The 19,538-nt window shown below is 44.4% G+C and overlaps 1 protein-coding gene across 2 annotated transcripts in view; it reads right to left on the reverse strand.

The window, feature by feature from the left end:
* Positions 1 to 2,410: 2,410 nt before the first annotated feature.
* Positions 2,411 to 19,538, reverse strand: part of LOC6550071 (rho guanine nucleotide exchange factor 10) — a 95,594-nt gene continuing 78,466 nt past the window's right edge. For both annotated transcript variants that reach the window (XM_001977532.3, XM_026982582.1), the window contains 5 exons: positions 9,688 to 10,763; positions 9,405 to 9,632; positions 7,534 to 8,395; positions 6,765 to 7,468; positions 2,411 to 6,704 (listed from right to left, as the gene is read on the reverse strand). In XM_001977532.3, the coding sequence (XP_001977568.2) occupies positions 4,488 to 6,704; positions 6,765 to 7,468; positions 7,534 to 8,395; positions 9,405 to 9,632; positions 9,688 to 10,763 (5,087 nt within the window). In that variant the 3' untranslated portion in view covers positions 2,411 to 4,487. The remainder of the gene's footprint in view (positions 6,705 to 6,764; positions 7,469 to 7,533; positions 8,396 to 9,404; positions 9,633 to 9,687; positions 10,764 to 19,538) is intronic.

Genomic DNA, 19,538 nt, shown 5'->3' on the forward strand with positions numbered 1-19,538 from the left:
AGCTTTCTACAGAACGTCCAGATTAGTTCAATTGACAAACTTTAAGCTCTTTTCCAAAGCAGGGTTTGAATTTTGGCTTCAACTTTAGCGAGCACCTATACTCACTCAAATCCATGGAGAATACCACAATTCCATTTTAAATGCATCCGTTGCTTTGAAAGGTTTTTCCTTTTTAGCTGCATTATTAAAAATGCATTACGAACTTTCGCTTTTTGGCCCTTCAATGTGCATTGTCATTTGGGGTTATGTAAAATGCATAAATGCAACTTAAAGTTTTGCTGTGCATAAAAAAATCAACAAGGTGAAAGTGAGCTTCCTGATTTAATTATTACTATGACAATTGCAACTAGGTCTGACTCATACTTAAAACTCAAAAACTCAAAAAATTTAAGAAATGCCCCAAGGCTGAAGTTCCAAACTCCATAACTCAACTTATCTTGATCGGATTTTGAAGTGGGATACCTCTAAATGTTTGTGGCGCAATTCTCTAAAAGTCTGCATTCAAATTTAGAAATTTATTTTTTTTTTAAATTTTGTCATTTTTCTGATGTGCGAAATTGTAGAAATCCAAGAAAATTAAAAAATGTCCCTAGGCTAAAGTTCCAAACTCCATAACTCAACTTATCTTAAGCGGATTTTGAAGTGGGATACCTCTAAATGTTTGTGGCGCAATTCTCTAAAAATCTGCATTCAAATTTAGAAATTTATTTTTTTTTTAAATTTTGTCATTTTTCTGATGTGTAAAGTTGTAGAAACTCAAAAAATAAAGAAATGTCACAAGGCTGAAGTTCCAAACTCCATAACTCAACTTATCTTGATCGGATTTTGAAGTGGGATACCTCTAAATGTTTGTGACGCAATTCTCTAAAAGTCTGCATTCAAATTTAGAAATTTATTTTTTTTTTTAAATTTTGTCATTTTTCTGATGTGTAAATTTGTAGAAACTCAAAAAATAAAGAAATGTCACAAGGCTGAAGTTCCAAACTCCATAACTCAACTTATCTTCATCGGATTTTGAAGTGGGATACCTCTAAATGTTTGTGACGCAATTCTCTACAAATCTGCATTCAAATTTAGAAATTTATTTTTTTTTTTAAATTTTGTCATTTTTCTGATGTGTAAAGTGTAGAAACTCAAAAAATAAAGAAATGTCACAAGGCTGAAGTTCCAAACTCCATAACTCAACTTATCTTGATCGGATTTTGAAGTGGGATACCTCTAAATGTTTGTGACGCAATTCTCTACAAATCTGCATTCAAATTTAGAAATTTTTTTTTTTTTTTAAATTTTGTCATTTTTCTGATGTGTAAAGTTGTAGAAACTCAAAAAATAAAGAAATGTCACAAGGCTGAAGTTCCTAACTCCATAACTCAACTTATCTTGATCGGATTTTGAAGTGGGATACCTCTAAATGTTTATGGCGCAATTCTCTAAAAATCTGCATTCAAATTTAGAAATTTATTTTTTTTTAACTTTTTTGTCATTTTTTTGATGTTATGATGTAGAAATTCAAAAAAATCGAGAAATGTCCCAAGGCTGAAGTTCCAAACTCCATAACTCAACTTATCATGATCGGATTTTGAAGTGGGATACCTCTAAATGTTTGTGACGCAATTCTCTAAAAGTCTGCATTCAAATTTAGAAATTTATTTTTTTTTAAAATTTTGTCATTTTTCTGATGTGTAAAGTTGTAGAAACTCAAAAAATAAAGAAATGTCACAAGGCTGAAGTTCCAAACTCCATAACTCAACTTATCTTGATCGGATTTTGAAGTGGGATACCTCTAAATGTTTGTGGCGCAATTCTCAAAAAATCTGCATTCAAATTTAGAAATTTATTTTTTTTTTTAAATTTTGTCATTTTTCTGATGTGTAAAGTTGTAAAAACTCAAAAAATAAAGAAATGTCACAAGGCTGAAGTTCCAAACTCCATAACTCAACTTATCTTGATCGGAGTTTGAAGTGGGATACCTCTAAATGTTTGTGACGCAATTCTCTAAAAGTCTGCATTCAAATTTAGAAATTTATTTTTTTTTTAAATTTTGTCATTTTTCTGATGTGTAAAGTTGTAGAAACTCAAAAAATAAAGAAATGTCACAAGGCTGAAGTTCCAAACTCCATAACTCAACTTATCTTGATCGGATTTTGAAGTGGGATACCTCTAAATGTTTGTGACGCAATTCTCTAAAAGTCTGCATTCAAATTTAGAAATTTATTTTTTTTTTACTAACATGTGGCATTTAATGGATTCAATAGCTGCTGTCAAGCTTTATTATTTAAAATAAACGCCCTAAAATTATGCTGCATATTTTCCAGCAAAAGGCGCAATTTTCGAATATATGCCAAATTACAATATAGAAATCCAAGTTCCGACCTAAGGGTCAAATAAAAAGGCACAATATATATATTTTTTTTAGTATTTTAATACATTTTCTTTGTTCTTGAATACATACAATGCTCTTGTTTTAATTTTGTTTGTTGTATAACACCGACAAAGCAACTGGCATCGCTGTGGATATATAATTCACAATCGATTCCGAATAATATGCCATCCAAGTACATGTACATGTGGGTTTCCCGGGAAACCCGTAAATACGTGTGATATATAGGTAAATATATTATTTTCATATATGTCGATGAGTGCGTTAACGCGTATGTGTGTATGTGTGTGTGTAAATATGCACAATGATATAAAAAGTTACATAATTGCATTATGCCTGACTTCTATATGTGTATCCAAAAGATATCGTTCACAAAAAATATCTTCGATAAAACATTCTGTTTCTTTTCTTATTTTTTTTTTTGTATTTTTTGCTAAATATTCATGTTGCACACACGCACATGTAAATTTCATAAATGTAAATCGTATATAAGTATGTTTTTGTGTATATATAAGATATTCCTTGTTCGCTTCATTACTCTGGTATATTTAGATTTACTTGACAGACAAAAAAAAACACTTGTTTTTGTTTCTTGTTTGCTTGTTGTAAATGTTCACAAATACAGGCATTAGAGTACTACAAATTGGGTTTATCCATAAAGGGAAAGTACGTTAAATATTAATTTCGTTATAATACATACATAAGGAAAGTGCTGCCAGCTGCCTCAGAGTTTTCGCTTCGAAAAGCTTGAGAAAACCCGAAAAAGCAGTACTGCACATGGTCGTAAAATGGGCCAAATAACCATCTGTATTAGCCACAGGTCCTGCTCTTGCGACAGTTTTCCGGATGCTCAAACAATGCACTATTGTTTTGATTATTTTTATAATCTTATTATACATACAACATCATTTCCCCCTGGCTTGTTGGCTTGGCCGCTCTCTTGTGTGTGTGCTACATCGCTTATCCTCTAGTTATATCCTATGTAACATAATATGCTTACACAACTAACGAAAAAAAACTTGTATATTTGGATATTCAGTTATGAACTACATACGACAAAAAAAAAAAAAAAACATTTCCCTAGGGCTAAGTTTCACATTCTAACGCAAGAATCGAGAAGGAAAAGAGATAGTTGGCTGCTCAAGTTTGAGAAAACACTGACTAAACACTAGGTTTCTCCAGAAACATTCGCTATATATACACCCCTGTGCCCGCTGCAGGTTTCAAACCCGATTCAAACTCAGCTTTTCCCGAAGCTAGAAGACTTTTGGCATTCATTTTGAAAGAGTGCAGTTAAATGTGTTTAACTAACAAATTAATGATGTTCAACTTGGATTTCCAGATTACCATTGTCGGAAATGATCAAAATGAAAGCGTTTTCTTTTCCTACACGGAAATGTTCCTTGAAAATAAATTGTTTTCAAAAATAATTATGACAAAATTGAAATTTAGCGAACAGATGGAATTTATAAACCATACATACGGTTCCAAAACAAAGAGATAATTTGGAAAAGGGAAAAACAAAATCAGTACAGTCTATCCATAAATCTGTACATTTGAAAATATGTGGTTTAGCAAACACTGGAGCTTGGGGGCTAAATGGTTCTGCGATTCGGTTGGGAATCGTAAACAGGGCGCTAATAAATATATTCGATTCGATATTCCGGCTTAGAGCAAACGCAAAAGAAATCAACTGATTTGGATGGCCGCCGGGTTTTTGTGCCTAAACGTAAGTCTAAGTGCTACAAACTAAATTTCGAAAAAACAATGTACAATTCTAGACTCAAGTCTAGAACTCCTTGAGGCTGCCGCCGCGCTTCAGTTTGGTCAGTCGCCTCAGACTGGCACCCAACATGCCTCCCGATCCGCCAGCACCTGGCAATGCAGAACCTGATCCGCAACCGGCGGCTCCATCGCTGCCAGCATTACGATCCCGCTGAATAAAAGATCCCCGGAACCGGACACGTCCGCGTCCACGGCGCTGCACCTGCTGCAGCAGGTGGTGCTGGTGATGTTGCTCGCCCACGCGGCGCCACAGCTCGGTCAGCGGTGGATGGTGCTGGTGGGGATGCTGCTGAAGGGTGCAGCAGCACACCAGCTCCTGCGATTATAACTTCTTCTCCCAGACCACAATGTGGGCGTCATTGGAGTTGGCCGTCAGCGGTGAGCAGCTGGGATTGCCCGACTGCATTGTTTGGCTACCGAATCCGGAGCCACTGCCTCCTCCGCCGCCGGAGCTGCTGTTCTTATGGCTGGGGGAACCTCCCGTCCCGTTGTACCACATCTGGCGCCAGTAGCCGCGTCCGCCCATCAGTGTGATCACTGTTCTCGGTCCATCGGCGTTCTGTTGCTGCTGCTGCTTGGTGTTCTGCTTCTGTTTTCGCTTTAAAGTGGCCACCGCGGCGGCTGGCTTGTCCAGTCCCGAGTTCCCAGCGCCCAGGCGGTTCATCTCCTCCGGCTTGGCGGAACTATTCAGCTGCTGCTGCTGCTGCTGATGGTGATGGATGTCCGCAGTGGTCATGAGGCCGTTCTCTGATATGTTGCCCAGATCACTGCCAGTACCGGAGGTCTTGTGGCTGGCACTGCTGCTGTTGCGGGAGACGGAACGTCCGCCAAAGTGCCGGATGCCCATGCTCTCCTCGCTGCCCGACGATGTGTACAGACTGGAGGACTTGGAGTCCACCGACCAGTTGGACAGGTCCAACGATCTCGGTCGCGAGGCCTTCATGCGCAAACGCCTGTCCAGGGTGCAGACCTTGCCGGGTATAGCTGCCAGTTCTGGGTCCGAGCGTCTCATTCCCTCATACATCATGTCCATCAGGTTGCCCTGATTGCCCTCCTCCGCATCATAGTCCTCCTTCACGAATATCAGCTTGCCATACAGGCCGTAAACGTCACAGATGCCGTGCTCGCCATGCTGCGAAGTGTTGCCACTGGCAGTTGCTGCTGCACTGGCTCCTCCTGCTCCGCTGCCGGCTGCAGCGGCTCCCAGGCCACGGGGCAAAGTCTTGGACATCCTATTCGGATCATCGCGGAAACGCTTGCGGTGGAAGGCCGGCGAATTGGCCAGCGAAGCGCGTATTTTTGCAGTGAAACTCTGGTCCAGTGAATTCTGTTTGTCCAGCTTGGAGCTGCGCGGTGATGAGGCCGTTGAATCCGCTCCGGGATTGCTGGCCGCCATCTCTTCCTTTACCAGATCACGACGCAGCACTACAGCCCCGTCGTCCAGCTCCTGGATCTTTGGATCCGCATCAATGGCCGGCAGCTGGAGGTCATCACCCATGCTGGGCACCAATGGGGCTGCACCCACGGTCGGTGGCTTGTAGGTGGGATAAACCTTTGGAATCAGTGGCAACAAGAAGGTGATGGGTCCGAAGTGCGCGTGGCAGGACATGTTGATTCCCCCGCTGATGATGGGCACACCCTCCAGCCGGGGCAGCGGAATGGTCACCGCAATACCCACATTGGTGCCCACCCACAGTAGTCCCTTGCATGCCATCAGGGCGGTCACATACACCGAGCTGTTGTTCAGCGGCTGCTCCTTTTTGCCATCGTGTCGCAGTACACTGGAGGCTATGTTGATGTCCTGCAGATGCTTAAACGTCTCCGTGTGGTACAGGCACAACATCGTCGAGTTCTTCAGCGAGATCCACAGACCGATGCCGGAGTGGGCCATTAGATTCACCTGCTGAGTGGCCCCGTGCTGCACCTCAAAGCTCCGCTGGATCTCGCCGTTCAGGGCGTTCATAACGTACACTCGGTTGCCGCACGAGGCGTAGATGCACATGTTGATTGGCAATAGGCTGGGCACAGCCAGATCCGTATCACCGAGACGAATGGTCTGCGGGTCACGCAGCTGCCAAACGCCGTCGTTTCCCCGACGGAAGATCAGCACCGTGGCTCCCGAGAGAGCCACGTAGACCGCATCGAAGTGGTAAAGGATGCGCTGAACTGCTCCCGGTACCGAATAGCTTCCCAACTGCTCCTCCTGCTCGGGATTCCTGGCGGAGTAGACCAGAATCTTTCGGCTATCCGTGCCCAGCCAAACCAGGTCGCCCAGCAGACTGGCTGGCTCATCTCGCGACTTCAGCTGATCCAGTCCCTTGACGAACTCCAGGGCAGAGACCTGTGTCTCAAAAAGGTCGAAGGCGCCAGCCTCTCGAAGATTGCCCGCCTGCTGGGGGTGTTGTGCCAAGACGGTGATGTGCGAGGAGGTTCCATCGCTGCTGCACATCCACAGGTAGTTGAGCTGCTTGTGCCGGCGTCGCGCGTTTCCGCTCTGCTTGGTGTCATTAGCGATGCTGTAGTAACAGCCACAGCGCACCTGGATGGCAAACGGATCACATATTAGATAAGAAATATAACGTAATGATAAGAAACCTACCTCGGTTTGATGCTGTGATTTGTAGACAGGCATCGCCTTGACAAAGAGCGGCATCTTGCGCGACTGCTTCTGCTGTACGGCCTCCTGCAGCAGCAGTTGCTCCAGCGTCTGGCGAGGATCGCCGGCTCCCGCGTGCGGATGCTGCAGCGGATGCTGCAGCGCATGATGTGGATGGTGATGGGCGGACTGAGGATGGGAGCCACCACGTTCCCAGGCTGGCGAATTGTTCGGATCAAGGGCCAGCTGAGCCAGACGCAGCTCTGTGATCCACTCCTTCTTCACCGCGGGCGTCTGCGTCTGGAATGTGAAGGTTTCCTCCTTGCCGGACTTGTGTCGTCCGATAAGCTGCAGGCAGCAGGAGTCCACCCAGGCCATCTCCTCGTCCTTGCGCTGAATGGAGCCTTGAATGAGGTTGAGCACATTGCGCGTGGTATTCGCGTTCAGCTCCTTGTAGCTGCCCTTCAAGCTGGACACCAGATCCTGTATGCGAGAGATCACCTCGTAGTCGTACATCAGCGTGCTCATCTCGCTGCACAGATTGTCCGCCCCGTTGGTCAGCTGGGCGGCCGGCGAGCTGTGCGGATCTCCGAAGCCGGAGAAGCCAGACGAACCACCTCCATGTCCTGGAAGAGTGCTGTTCGCATACGGACTGCCGTTGGCGCCACTGCTGCCATTGGACTTCAAGCTGCCGCCGCGGTTGAGACCTAGAAATGATATATATATGTGGGATTAAGTAAGCTTCACCAGTCTGTTGTATGGCAATGCTTACCGGCCGTGAGAATCCTGGAGAGCGTGGCCGACGTGCTGTTGTCCACAATCTCGACATCGTTGACTGGGAACATCCACTTAAAGGTCAGTTTCTCGGTGGCCCCGAAATCGTGCGACTGCTTGGGCGCCACCGACACGCAGATGACCTTATCGTTCAGCAGGAGCAGCCGGCGCTGCTTGCACTTGACAATGAACCCGGCCTGGTTGAACTCCATGTGGGTGACGTTGTCCTCGCGGAGTAAGTACCTGGGCCGATGGCCGCCGGCGGAGTCGCTGACACTGACGCTGCTCAAACTCAAGGATCTGGCATTGAAGGTGCCCGAGATGTGGCCGAGCATTTCCTTGAAGGCCTGGTACTGCTCCGCCTCCCGTTTGCTCTCGTTGAGGAGCTCCGCCAGGAGTTCCAGCTGCGACAGGGCCAGCTGCAGCGACATCCGGTCGTGGTGGCCCTGGGGCGTGTACTTCAGCAAATCCTGCAGAAAGAGGATGAACTGAGGGAAGCGCTGCACCGGCTTCACCATCAGTCCGAAAAACGACAGCCGATCGTGGGCACTGATCTGTTTCACCTTGAAGAAATCGGCCAGTGCCGACTTGCGCTTCTCCTCCATCTTGGCCAGCTCCATGGCCGCCGAGAAGTTGTTGATGAAGCCGGAGTAAATCTCTAGAAGCTGCGGCTTTCCGAACGCGCTCACAAAGCAATCACCGATCTTCTCGTCGCGATCCCAGTTCCGGACGCACTCCGCCAACGAGATCCGGAACAACTTGTGCGAGTGCAGGATGTCCGGCAGGCAATGGAACAGGGTGGCTATCTTCACCGGATTCAGCACCGGCGGACTGCACTCCTCCAGCGGTTTCTTGTAATCCTACGGGTTGAGAATAGCACAAATGCGATTAGTTCAGCTTTATGACTCCACTTCAATAGGTTACACCAGCCTGTGGGTTCCTACAAACCTGATTTAATATCTCTTATCTACATTTTTGTTAATTCAAATTTACCTCATTAGTAGCTTTTAAGTATTTATGTAGTTTTTCAGGACTGGTGTAACACTGTAACTCTTATTGGATAGATTACCAAGCTCTTTGCGCCGTATTTTCTATCAGTTTCTCACAGTTAAGCTTAGATTTTAATCTGGGTTTTATATACGAGTATTTACTTGTTTGGGGTTTTCTAATTTTGTAACTACTTGTGAGTGATATGTGATTTTGGATTCGAATTGGGTGTGTAAATTGCTTGGTCAGAGGGCGAATATATGAGTGTGGATTGTTAGTTAGTTAGTTGGTTGGTTGGTTGGTTGGTTGGTTGGTTTTATGGCGGTGAAATCGGCAGTTATGGCATATGGGAAGAGGATGGCATGTAAAGAGATCAAATGAAGTGACATGAGATTAACATTAGTCGGTGGTTAATTGGGGTACTAAGGTTGTCTAACTACAAAAGAATGCGGCACTTAATGTAACCAAGAGCTAAATTGGTATACTCGTATCTTATCGATAAAATAAGGCATGTATTTATATAAATTCCAGTGACTTTGCAAGCAAAACACTTTCATCTAGTGATCTACACATTTCAACTAGTCAACTAGTTATTCCCACTTTGGATTTCTTCCACATTTCAGACGAAGACCGCAATTTGGTCAAACGAGATTACTGGTGAAACGTACATGCCGATGGATGTAAACATATCCAAATATTTGCAGTATTTTTTGAAATTTACTTTAAATGTTTAAACAACTAATTAAAATGTAAATAATTGCTTTAGAACCGAATGATGAAATGGAAAGTACTGCACGTAACAATTGTAACAGAATTAAGAGTCCCAAAGTTGGCCATGTAGTGATCCGTACAATCCCCTCCTTATAGGGCACTCCCACTCACATTGACTAGTCGCTGCAGGGTGGCCACATACGAGTTCTCACTGTGCACGATGGCTGCCACGATGTGGCGCCTCTTCAGCTGCTGCTGGGACAATCCGGCGGGGGCGGGCGGCAACATGGGTACAATCAGCCGGTTGTGGGCGGTGCGAGCGGTGCCATTGGCCCGGCTGCCCGGCGTTATCATGAGGTCCATATCGAAGCGATTGGCGGTAGCCTCATCATCCTCCGACTGCAATTATAGAGTTAGTTCATTTGTTGATCATTCGAAATGCGAGATGACTCACCTCTGGCACTCCGGGCATCATTTTGCTGGCTCCCAAATTGGCCAATTTCTGTGGTGAAGCTGCGTCCAGCGCTACTCCTTGCGAGCCTGCTCCCACGGATCCAGCTGCCGAATTGGAACCATTTTTTGGGGAATTTCCCGAGCTCGAATCGGGCGTATCGAAACTGGAGGCTGTCGAGTGGCGTCCATCGCGTCCACCCACGTCGTACTGATGCGATGAGCCGCGCCTGATGGAGAACCAGCGGGACAGGCGTCCACCGGGCGATTCACCCGGGGTGGTGGCCTCTTCCCTCTGGGAACCACCACCACTACCACCACCACCACTACCACCTGCTCCTCCTCCGCCAGTCGATGGCATTGTGCAGGCACTGGCCCGGCGCATAATCATGTTGCTGGCGGCGTTGTTACTCTCAGTGGCTGATGATCCTGGGCCGGATGCGGAACCTGTTGCGCTTCCGGTGGCGGCCGTGCGCCATTTGTCAAACGACAAATGCTGCTTGGCCTTGTTGAAGGTGGAACGCAATTGCGAATTGCGTTGATTGCCGGCACTTAGCGAACTCACGCTGCTGCTGGTCTGCTCCTCCTCGGTGAGAACCTCCTCCTCGCCCAGATCCTCGTTCTTGTCCCGCTCGCGATCCCTATCCCGCTCGAGATTCCTATCCCGCTCGCGGCAGGGCGATTTGGTGTCCCGTTCGCTGCTGCTGCCGCAGCTGCTGCTGCTACCAACGCCGACACCAACGGCAGCCTGGCCACCGTTGGCGCTGAAGCTTCCGCCGGCAATTGTGGCTGCGGTGCAGCCCGCTGGGTCCCGCTGATCCCGCTGGTCACGCTGATCTCGCTCCCGCTGCTCGGCAATCCTCCGGCTAAACGCACTGTGCAGCTGGGCGGTGGTGATGCTGGCACTGGATGGCGGTGATCCAATGAACGAGGTCTGCTGCAGCTGCTGCTGCTGGTGCCGCTGATTGAGATGCGAGTGGTGCTGGTGCAGATGGTGCTGGTGGTGCGAGTGGTGCGCGTGGTGGTGATGGGGCTCGTCCAAGGTGTCCTCCCATGAGCCAGAGCTCAATTTGTGTTCATCTGGAAAGGGGTAAGCACAATCAAAAATTAGCATAAAATAGAAAACATATCATTAAAAAAATATATATATTATATATTTAGCATCATAGTTGAACGTTTTTCATTTTATATATATTTTATTTTTGCAGAAGGTTTTAAAGTGTATTGTGATATGATATGATTACGACAAAGTATTGAATGTTCTTTATTGAATGTTAACAAAGATTTCAGTCATATTCTTGCGTTAGAAAAATCCAAAACTTGCACTTTAAAAAATGTATGACATTCAATATTCCGTTGTTCCCTGGCTGACGTCAGTACCCCAAAGCATTACCAATTATGTGGCGTTGGCCGAGTGAGTTAATTGCCAGCAATTGTGGGCCATATGCAGATGAAGTCGGCTAAAACAGCAGCACAAACAGGATTTGGCCATGGCCGTCATGTCTCCGTTCGCGATTACCGCCAACTTCTGCGGCGTGGGACTGGGATTGTGACTGAGTTTCGGGCGACTGGAAGGGGGGCATCAAAGCCAAAAAGCCGCCAATTCTGGCCAAGACTCATTCTGGCAGAGTGTGGGTTACTTGCCAAGTGGCCATGGCCAGAAAGCCAGCAGCAACTCCCACACTGGGCCACGTACTCCGGGCACTCAGCCACTCAGACTCGGCGCAGACCCACACCAACCATTCCGCCAGAACCACCAGAACGGCATTAGAGAGACAACTGTCAGGCCCAAGGAATGCACTGAGAGAAACTGAGCCACGGGCAAGCCTCGCTCGCATTAAAAAACGGGAAGTGCTTTTCTTTTTTATTGACAACAAACTTTCCAGCACACACATTCATTACATTTGGAATGCATGGTCGCACTGCGCTATTTATATGAAATCAGTGTGACCAGCTGATGGAAATTGGCAAAATGGAGTTGCGCGAGTTGTGATCTAAAACTTCTCGTTTTTTCTTGCAGTGCGCCTAGAAGCCAAGCTCTAAACAAACATTAGGATAGCGATTTCGATTCCGATTGAGATTCAGATGGAGAAACACAACCATGGTCGCAGAAACAAAACAGATTCGAGACAAACTCGATGTCATGTTCACGACCATTAATCATCCAGTGGACAACTGGCGTAGGAATGGGGATGTGGTGACAAGTCGGGTTCAGTTAGCTGTGATAATTGCAAATTCAGCTCGGTCCAGCGCGTTAGCTTCAACATCCCAGCCCATTACTCCCCTTTTAATCCCCATTTTTCAATGTGTGGAGGAGGGAGAAACCGAACGATATACAAAAAAAAAGGGCAGAGAAAATTGTGTAAATATGTTGTGCAAAATGTGAAAACATCTTCAAAATTACATTATATATACGGCCCAAAAAGGGAGACAAATTTCGCTTTTACAAAATTGAGTTTGCGCAACTTTCGAGGAGTCAGGGGCGAAAACACGCTTTTCACATATTGAAAAGAGCAGTCGAATACGGTGGGCGGGGGCGTGGCATGGCAGCATTTAAGTAGATTGCTGGCAAACATATTTTCCTTCTTTTATTTTTTTTTTATATATATTGTGTCGTACACTTGGTTTAACATAATCCATAAGCACGCAAATGGGTCTGGCGTAGAGTTTATTAATTAATCTTAAATAATTTTGGAAACGGGGATGATGGGGCAAAAATGGGAAGTATGTTTATTGAAATGCACAGGGAAAAATATGTAAATTGTATAGAAAGCGAATTATGAATACAATATGTTGATTTTTTGGCAGTTTTTGCGTGTGCATTAGAGCCGTAAAATATGTAAATAAGACAATTTAATTATAATCCCGGTTAAAGAAAATTATATGGGAAACTGACACAGTTTTACAATCCTGCAAATGTCCACAGTTTAGCGTTTACGTAATTTATTTACTTGGTTCGCCGATTTCGATTTGGTTTGGCCTATTACAACATCACGTATACGCACCGCTGGCTCATTAATTATAATCTCGGCAATGTGCAACAGTTAACGGAAACCGAAAAACAAACTCCTGTCATGGCACGCAAATACGCAAAAAAAAAGATACCCCTTTGGATGCATCTAATCCACCTCCGCGACTTTTTGCATAATGGAAAATGATTGTGAAAAATTAATCATACGCCATGTGAGCCCGCGGGGGAGTCGCAGTCCGCGGTTTTCCCGCAAAATCTGAGATTCTCCCATGCAATATTTTCGGCGAGTTTCGTTTTGTTTACCTTATTTTGGCACAACTATTGCCTGTTTAGTCCATCAAGCCGTCAGTCAGTCAGTCAGGCAGTCAGTCACCGGGTTATTCATTCGCATTCGCTCACTTATTCATTCCATTCGGTACCAATTGCCGCGAGTGATTAATGAGCCACTCATTAATGCCAATGCAGAATGCTCGCAACAAAGAAATCTCTGCAAATGCTAATGCTCACTTAAATTATACAAATTACACACATCCACACGTTGCCATATCTGTTTGTTCTTTATTGTTTTGCCAACTCATTTCACGCCCACAGGGGTTCAGTTCAGGCTCACAACCAGAAACAGACCCCAAACAGTCATAGAAACAAAGTCGGACGGACCTGAGTCCATTGCTAATTGAAATGACAACCACAAAGACTGTGTAGCTACTTTTGGAGCCACAGCCTCGGTGGGTCAAAGTCTCCGAGTACCCTAACTTTAATGTTGTTTTCTTTAGATTGTTGCACGTCAAAAGGTAACTTGAAACTCATAAATCAAGCCTGATTTGCAAATAATTGATCATAATGTCGAGGGAATAAAAAATACATGTTCATATTTACCTCGCTTTAACATGCTGTACTATAAGTATTTAACTTGCCGAAAAGTTACATTTAAATTGAATGTTGAAGTCCATTAATTGAAACTAAAACATGTTTGAGTTGCTAAATGTGCCAGACTTCGCAAGTTAATCAGTCCATTCCCTCAACTATTTTAATACCAACCAGCGAAGTTTTCAGCTCATTTCAGAACAAATAGAATTTAATAGAATTGTTTCGTGCTCATTTCTTGTGTTATTTATGTGATTATGTTATTTTGTTCAATGATATTCATTAAATCTGAAACTATTAAATGAGATGCTCTTAATTTATTGCCACTGCAGAATTAGAATTACACCAGACCCGATGTCAAGGGTATTGCGGATGCAACTAAAAACTCGGGTCCCACTTTGCGCTGCATTTGATGTGCCCTTCTGCCCCCAGATGGTTCATAAATATTTCAGTCCAGCGCAGAATGCAGGCCAGAATGGTTAAGTAGCTGGTAACTAGTCACCTGCTGTTACGCCCTTTCTCCCGCCCCCATTTCTCCATTCCCCGCTCTCCATTTCCCCCGATTCTCCATTTCTCCAGCGGGGCTCTAATGAGGCCACAAGGCTTCGTGCGACTCTCTGCCACGACTTGCAAAGTAATTTCGTGTGTGTTGAAATTGAGCAGAGGGCAGCTTTTTCACCAGCACAGGTCCCCTCTTCAATTTCCTCCCCTTTGGAGCGCGTTACTTGAGGCAAAAGTCTGGCTCAGGGGCAGAAATTCAGCAAAGTTAGCAAGTTCCCTAAGCCAGCTGCAGGCAAAAGCTAGTAGCCAATGGAGTTTCAAGAAACGCGTGGGAACAAGGGGTTACACACAAAGAAATAAGGCCACAATGCGTAAAGCCCACACAAGCATTCGGCTTTTTCTGCGTCTCGCAAGGTCACACTGCGATTGTAGTGTGCCCATCTAGTAATATGAGGCAAATAAATGAACGTTTCAAGTAACCCTTCAAAATATTACTTCAATTTATCTGTAATGTAAGGAAACATAATGGCTTTTCCCCGTGTATAAGCAAAAATGGAAGCTTGCGGAAGCTCATTACGCGCACCGCCAAAGGAAAAACCCAAACTCGTAGGACACAAGGCAAGGGAATCTCGCACATGGATATATGGCGAAACCCCTTCGCTTTTCCCACTTCCACCACACGTGGCCATAATAAGAGTGCAAATTGCTTTCTATTTGCAATTTTGATGCCCAGGACCAAGACGAAAACGAGAACTGAGTGCTGAATGAAAAGCAAGGCGGAGAAAAAGTAAGGCGGAGGGAAACACGGGCGGGAAAAGTCAAAGTAGCGCGTGCCTTTGTCATAAACTAATTATTATAATGTAAATCACACACGCAGAGCGCACTTCTAACGGCAACCAGCCTCCAATCCAAATCCAAACATCGGACGGATGATAATGAGCTAATCCTGCATATTCATGAGCGGAAGCAGGTGGTAATGAGGGGGCGGGGCAGGCGGAAGTGCTGCAAAGGTGACCGAGTGAGTTGGGAAATTCTTCAGATGCACTGTGCGAAAATACACACGAATTAGGTCAGCCTGTCTTGAATTAAGTGCCCACTTAGAGATGTATTTCATTTAAATGCTAATTTCTAATTCCCAAGATATTAGTTTTTTTTTTTGGTTTTGGGGACGGATTAAAAATCTCTGCCTTTTTTAATCACGCTCGATTCTTGGCCAAAAACCACGCTGATGAGGAGAAACCCAAGCCGATCGATCTATCCTCCCCCCTCACTTTCTTGTCCCCTTTTTTCCAGCTCTTCGGAGGATTGCGTGTTTGAGCGAAAAACAGATACCAAAACCGGGCCAAAAGAAACTGCAAACGCGGAATGGAAATGGAAATGGAGATGGTCAAAATTAATGACAGCAAAATTAGGCAGGCAGACAACAGAAGCAGAAAAAGATTGGTAAAACCTGGGCGAAATATTGGCGGGGATGGTATTTGGCTTTATCGGGGAAAAACAGCGCACAGCTGCACAAAATCGCAGCCGAGTGATAAACTTTGGCAACTTTACGACTTCATTAATAAAATTGAAAACTGTTAACTGGGAAACTGTCTGTACGTTGGCAATTAAAATTGCCAGAAAATTGGGTTAAAATGCCAAATAGTCGGGCCAATTTTGGCCAAATGTTGTTGACTCAATCGCCGGTGAGCGGTGGAAAATTGCTGGCTGGTCTGTTGGCCGGAGACTTGCACTCAATCAAGTAAATCCAACTCACATAGCAGCCAATGGAATTTGTATTCTGTTTGGTGATTCGGTGTGAAAACTGCATTTCCAGGATAGCGTTTTTTAAGTTCTCACAAATGAAAATGTGGAACAAAGCTGAAAACTTGCCAGAGATTTTCCGAAAGGTGTTAATGTGCGAAGTTGTGGCGAAAAATTAAGAAGATGGGACAAAGGGGACGAGGTGGGTGAGACGTGCGGCAAGAGTTTTCGAGAAAAGCTGATGAAAAGCTGCAAAAAATCGATGTCATGACCAGGTGAGGCAATAGAAAATACTCTCAGGTTCGGTAAACTTGGGAGTTCTTTTTCATTCCCTACAGGAAAGCCCTTTGAAAAGTGGGGAAGCCCGTCAAAAATCGTTTACCCAAATGAAACTTTAGGGCAACACATTCTTTTTCCCCAAAATACTATACTTGTTTGCATTGGGAAATTCACATTAATTCACTTTGGGCACTGCATTTACAATCGGCTTTTATTGGCTAGGTAGCACTTTTTAAAGTAGCACTTTGAGGAACCAAAAAATAGGAAAACGAAATTTGAAAGCGTACCTGTTTGTTTCTGCATTTCCGCACCGCCTAAAAAATCAAGACCGAATGCCATGAAATTTGGAGCCCAACTTTTGGCCGGAACCAAACGTTTACGACTTGGCCACTTCTTCATTAATATTAACCACAGTCTGGATATAGAAATTCGATTGCAAATTGACCCCCAATTGATGACCTTGCTAATGTCAGTCAAAAGTTGTCCGATTTTCCAGTTTTCGCATTTTGTATTTTTCCGATTCCCCGACATCTTGCTCTAGTGGTGCCCTGTGATTAATACAATGGGGCATGCCACCGAGCAGTTGCGAACTAGTTTCCCAGTTCTCCACAATCGAGTATTTGCACCGTTAGACGTTGCAAGTTGCTCGTTAGACAGGTGGAAATGGCAGTCAGTCAGTCAGTCAGTTGGTAAGTAAGTAAGGCGGCGGTACAGATATTCATTGTCCCACATGAATTATTTAGTTGCTGCTCTGATTGGATGTACTCGCACTGATATATGTATAGTATATGGCATGGTATACATTATACCTGTGGCCCTGCGAAAGACGCCAGATCCAAATTAAACACAACGCGTGGCATGTAATTTTGTTGCCATTCCATGGCCTTTTCGCTACTGAAAGCTGCGACTGTACACTTTCAAAAACTGCACCTAACATATTGGAAATGTCAAAAAGGAGGGCAAACTCTTGGACCACAAATACAGTGTACTGGTAGGCTCCATTTATTATTCATATATAATTTTTGGGCTTTAAAAGCAATCCAATTAACTCTTAAATAATGAGAGCGTGTGTGTAGCATAACCTTTAGGAAACGACATATTTAAAAATAGCCCTCTAATTATAAAATATTCCTATTTGATATTTCCAATTTTTAAGCGTGATATTCCCGGTTATTTTCTTTCTAATTGTACATCCAAGTTGGGCCATGGACGAGGCCCTTGGCGAGGGAATGTGGAATGTAGAATCGGGATAAGGGATCGGGGAGTCCATTCAAGTGGGCCTTAGCCCCTCCCCTGCCACTTTTCCGCCTTCCTCCCATGGGCGAAGTCAACTCGAGTCAACTCGAGTCAACTCAACTCAATTGCTTGGCAACTTGACGCAGGGCCGTGCACTTGACGATGACGCCCTGGGATGCCTGCCAATGTCCAAGAAGGGGCTGGATTGGGGAATTCGGTGTGGAAAAGCCAGAAGAAAACTCTGGCTGCCGCTCCCTCTCCCCCCCTCTCGCCCCTCACCCACATGATCGCCCCGTCCCTGTCGCTCCACCTTTTGTTGCCTATTTTAAGGCATTTCCTTGCAGGCCGCTTTGAAAAAGGAAACTCGTCGCGTCATTGTGCGATGTCTTTTTATTTGTTAGCATACCCATTAATTTGGCTTCCAACTTTGGGGGTATTTTGGGCCAGCGAATAACTCAATTATGACTAATATTTATTTATTTGCTTCCTTTTAAAATACTCAAATATACTCCTTGCTTAAATGCGCTTGTCATTTAATTTACTTATAGACCTTAAAAAAATACCTCGCAGTTGAAATAATTAGGCTCTCCTAGCTGCACACAGCTTGAAGATTAATGGGTGTGCAAATGATTAATATAGATTTATTTCCTTGCATTTTCCCAATTCTGTAGAAGCCACCTTTCTGGATTGCTGGGTGCCCTAATAAGTGTTTCCCTCTGGTTGACAACTTTTCCAATGTGTGTGGCTTTTTTTTATTGTATTATCTCACTGGAGTTGCCCCTGCCACAGGCATCTCAAAGCTGCTGGTCTTTTTTCGATGCAGTCGCAAATGCAGATGCAGATGGAGGGCACATGCCTTTGACTATTTTTAGCGGGCGTTGAGCTGAAAACAATGCTGGCGACTTCAAGTGGCCCACACCCCAGACATAAAACCCAAACCAAAAAAAAAAACAAAAAGAGACTGAATACAAAAACCAAAAAAAAGGAGGGAGAACCAGGAGCTAGTGGAGCATCAGCACAAGCGATTGCCCTTAAAGTTCCGACTTAATTACATTGGCCAATGCCAGTGGGGGTAACTCAAACGGGGGATACAACTTTGGATTTGCAGGGCGCAATCTGAAAGGCTTTTCCACTCGGAAATTAAATTTGCCGAGCAGGATGGCTGTTCCATTGAATTAACAGCTGAGTGCATGCAGCCGAACAAAAACAACCGGGGATAAAAAGTTAAACGGATAACATAAATGTGATAAAGATGCACCGCATATGCGTTGAAGGGCCAATGCAGAAATGTGAAAAAATGGACTTGCAAAATTTCAGCAAACTGCAAAGTGCTTTTTTTTTATTACTTGTTTTGCGTCGCCCTAGCAGGCTGACATTAATATAAATTGCCTCGCTTAGCTATTCAGTTCGACAATGGCTGTCAAAAAAAAAAAAAAGGTGACCTCGCGAGCACAATGGCGCCCTCTGTCGGCGAGCTCGTACCATTGAATAATTAAATTAACAATAGTTGTTGACACTTTTTATTGATTTGGCACACTTGACATGGTTCTCGCTATTAATTCATCTGACTTTCCCTTTTAACATTAGATTTTAGCTTTCGGAAAAAATGGTATCGCTTATTTTATAGTTTTAGAACAATTCAATTGGATCAAGCACTAGCAGATTAAGGAATTTCGCATTTATTATAGTTATTCAATAGGTTGGCCTACTTGATAAAAACCCTATATGTTTCCATCCCAATTAAAAATCTTTAAAACGCCCATTATAGAGGCGAGCCGTCTCGCAAAAGCCACAAATTACGACCAAGTCGTCGCTGCAGTTTAAATAACCGCCTTATCGCGATGATATTTCCGTCAACACCCCGGAGCGGCTGAAGATATCATAGATGTCTTATCGCCAAAACGTTTTGTAAACTGTTTGCATTTGAAACGAAGTGCAAGTATTGTACATAGATAAAGAGCAACAATCGTTTTGTTTGATTTGCGGGAGGAGGAAGTGCAACAATTGCGAAATGCGAGTTTTCCTCGGTTTTCATGTTTTCATCGTTTTCAACGCCTCACAACTGGCGTTTCGACTTCAATTTCCATTTCCATTCCACTGGGTGTTGTTTTTATGGCTTTTATGGCTGTTATTTCTTTTGGTTTCTCTTCGCTTTATCGGAGCTGCATTTGGTCTCTTTGTGGATTTTCGCTCTTTTTCTTTTTTCCTGCTTTTTTTTTTTACTCCTTTTTTTAGTTTATTTTTTTATGATATTTACACAG

The sequence above is a fragment of the Drosophila erecta genome, unplaced genomic scaffold, assembly GCF_003286155.1.
Source record: "Drosophila erecta strain 14021-0224.00,06,07 unplaced genomic scaffold, DereRS2 tig00000126-arrow-pilon, whole genome shotgun sequence".
NCBI classification, from domain to species: Eukaryota; Metazoa; Arthropoda; class Insecta; order Diptera; family Drosophilidae; genus Drosophila; species Drosophila erecta.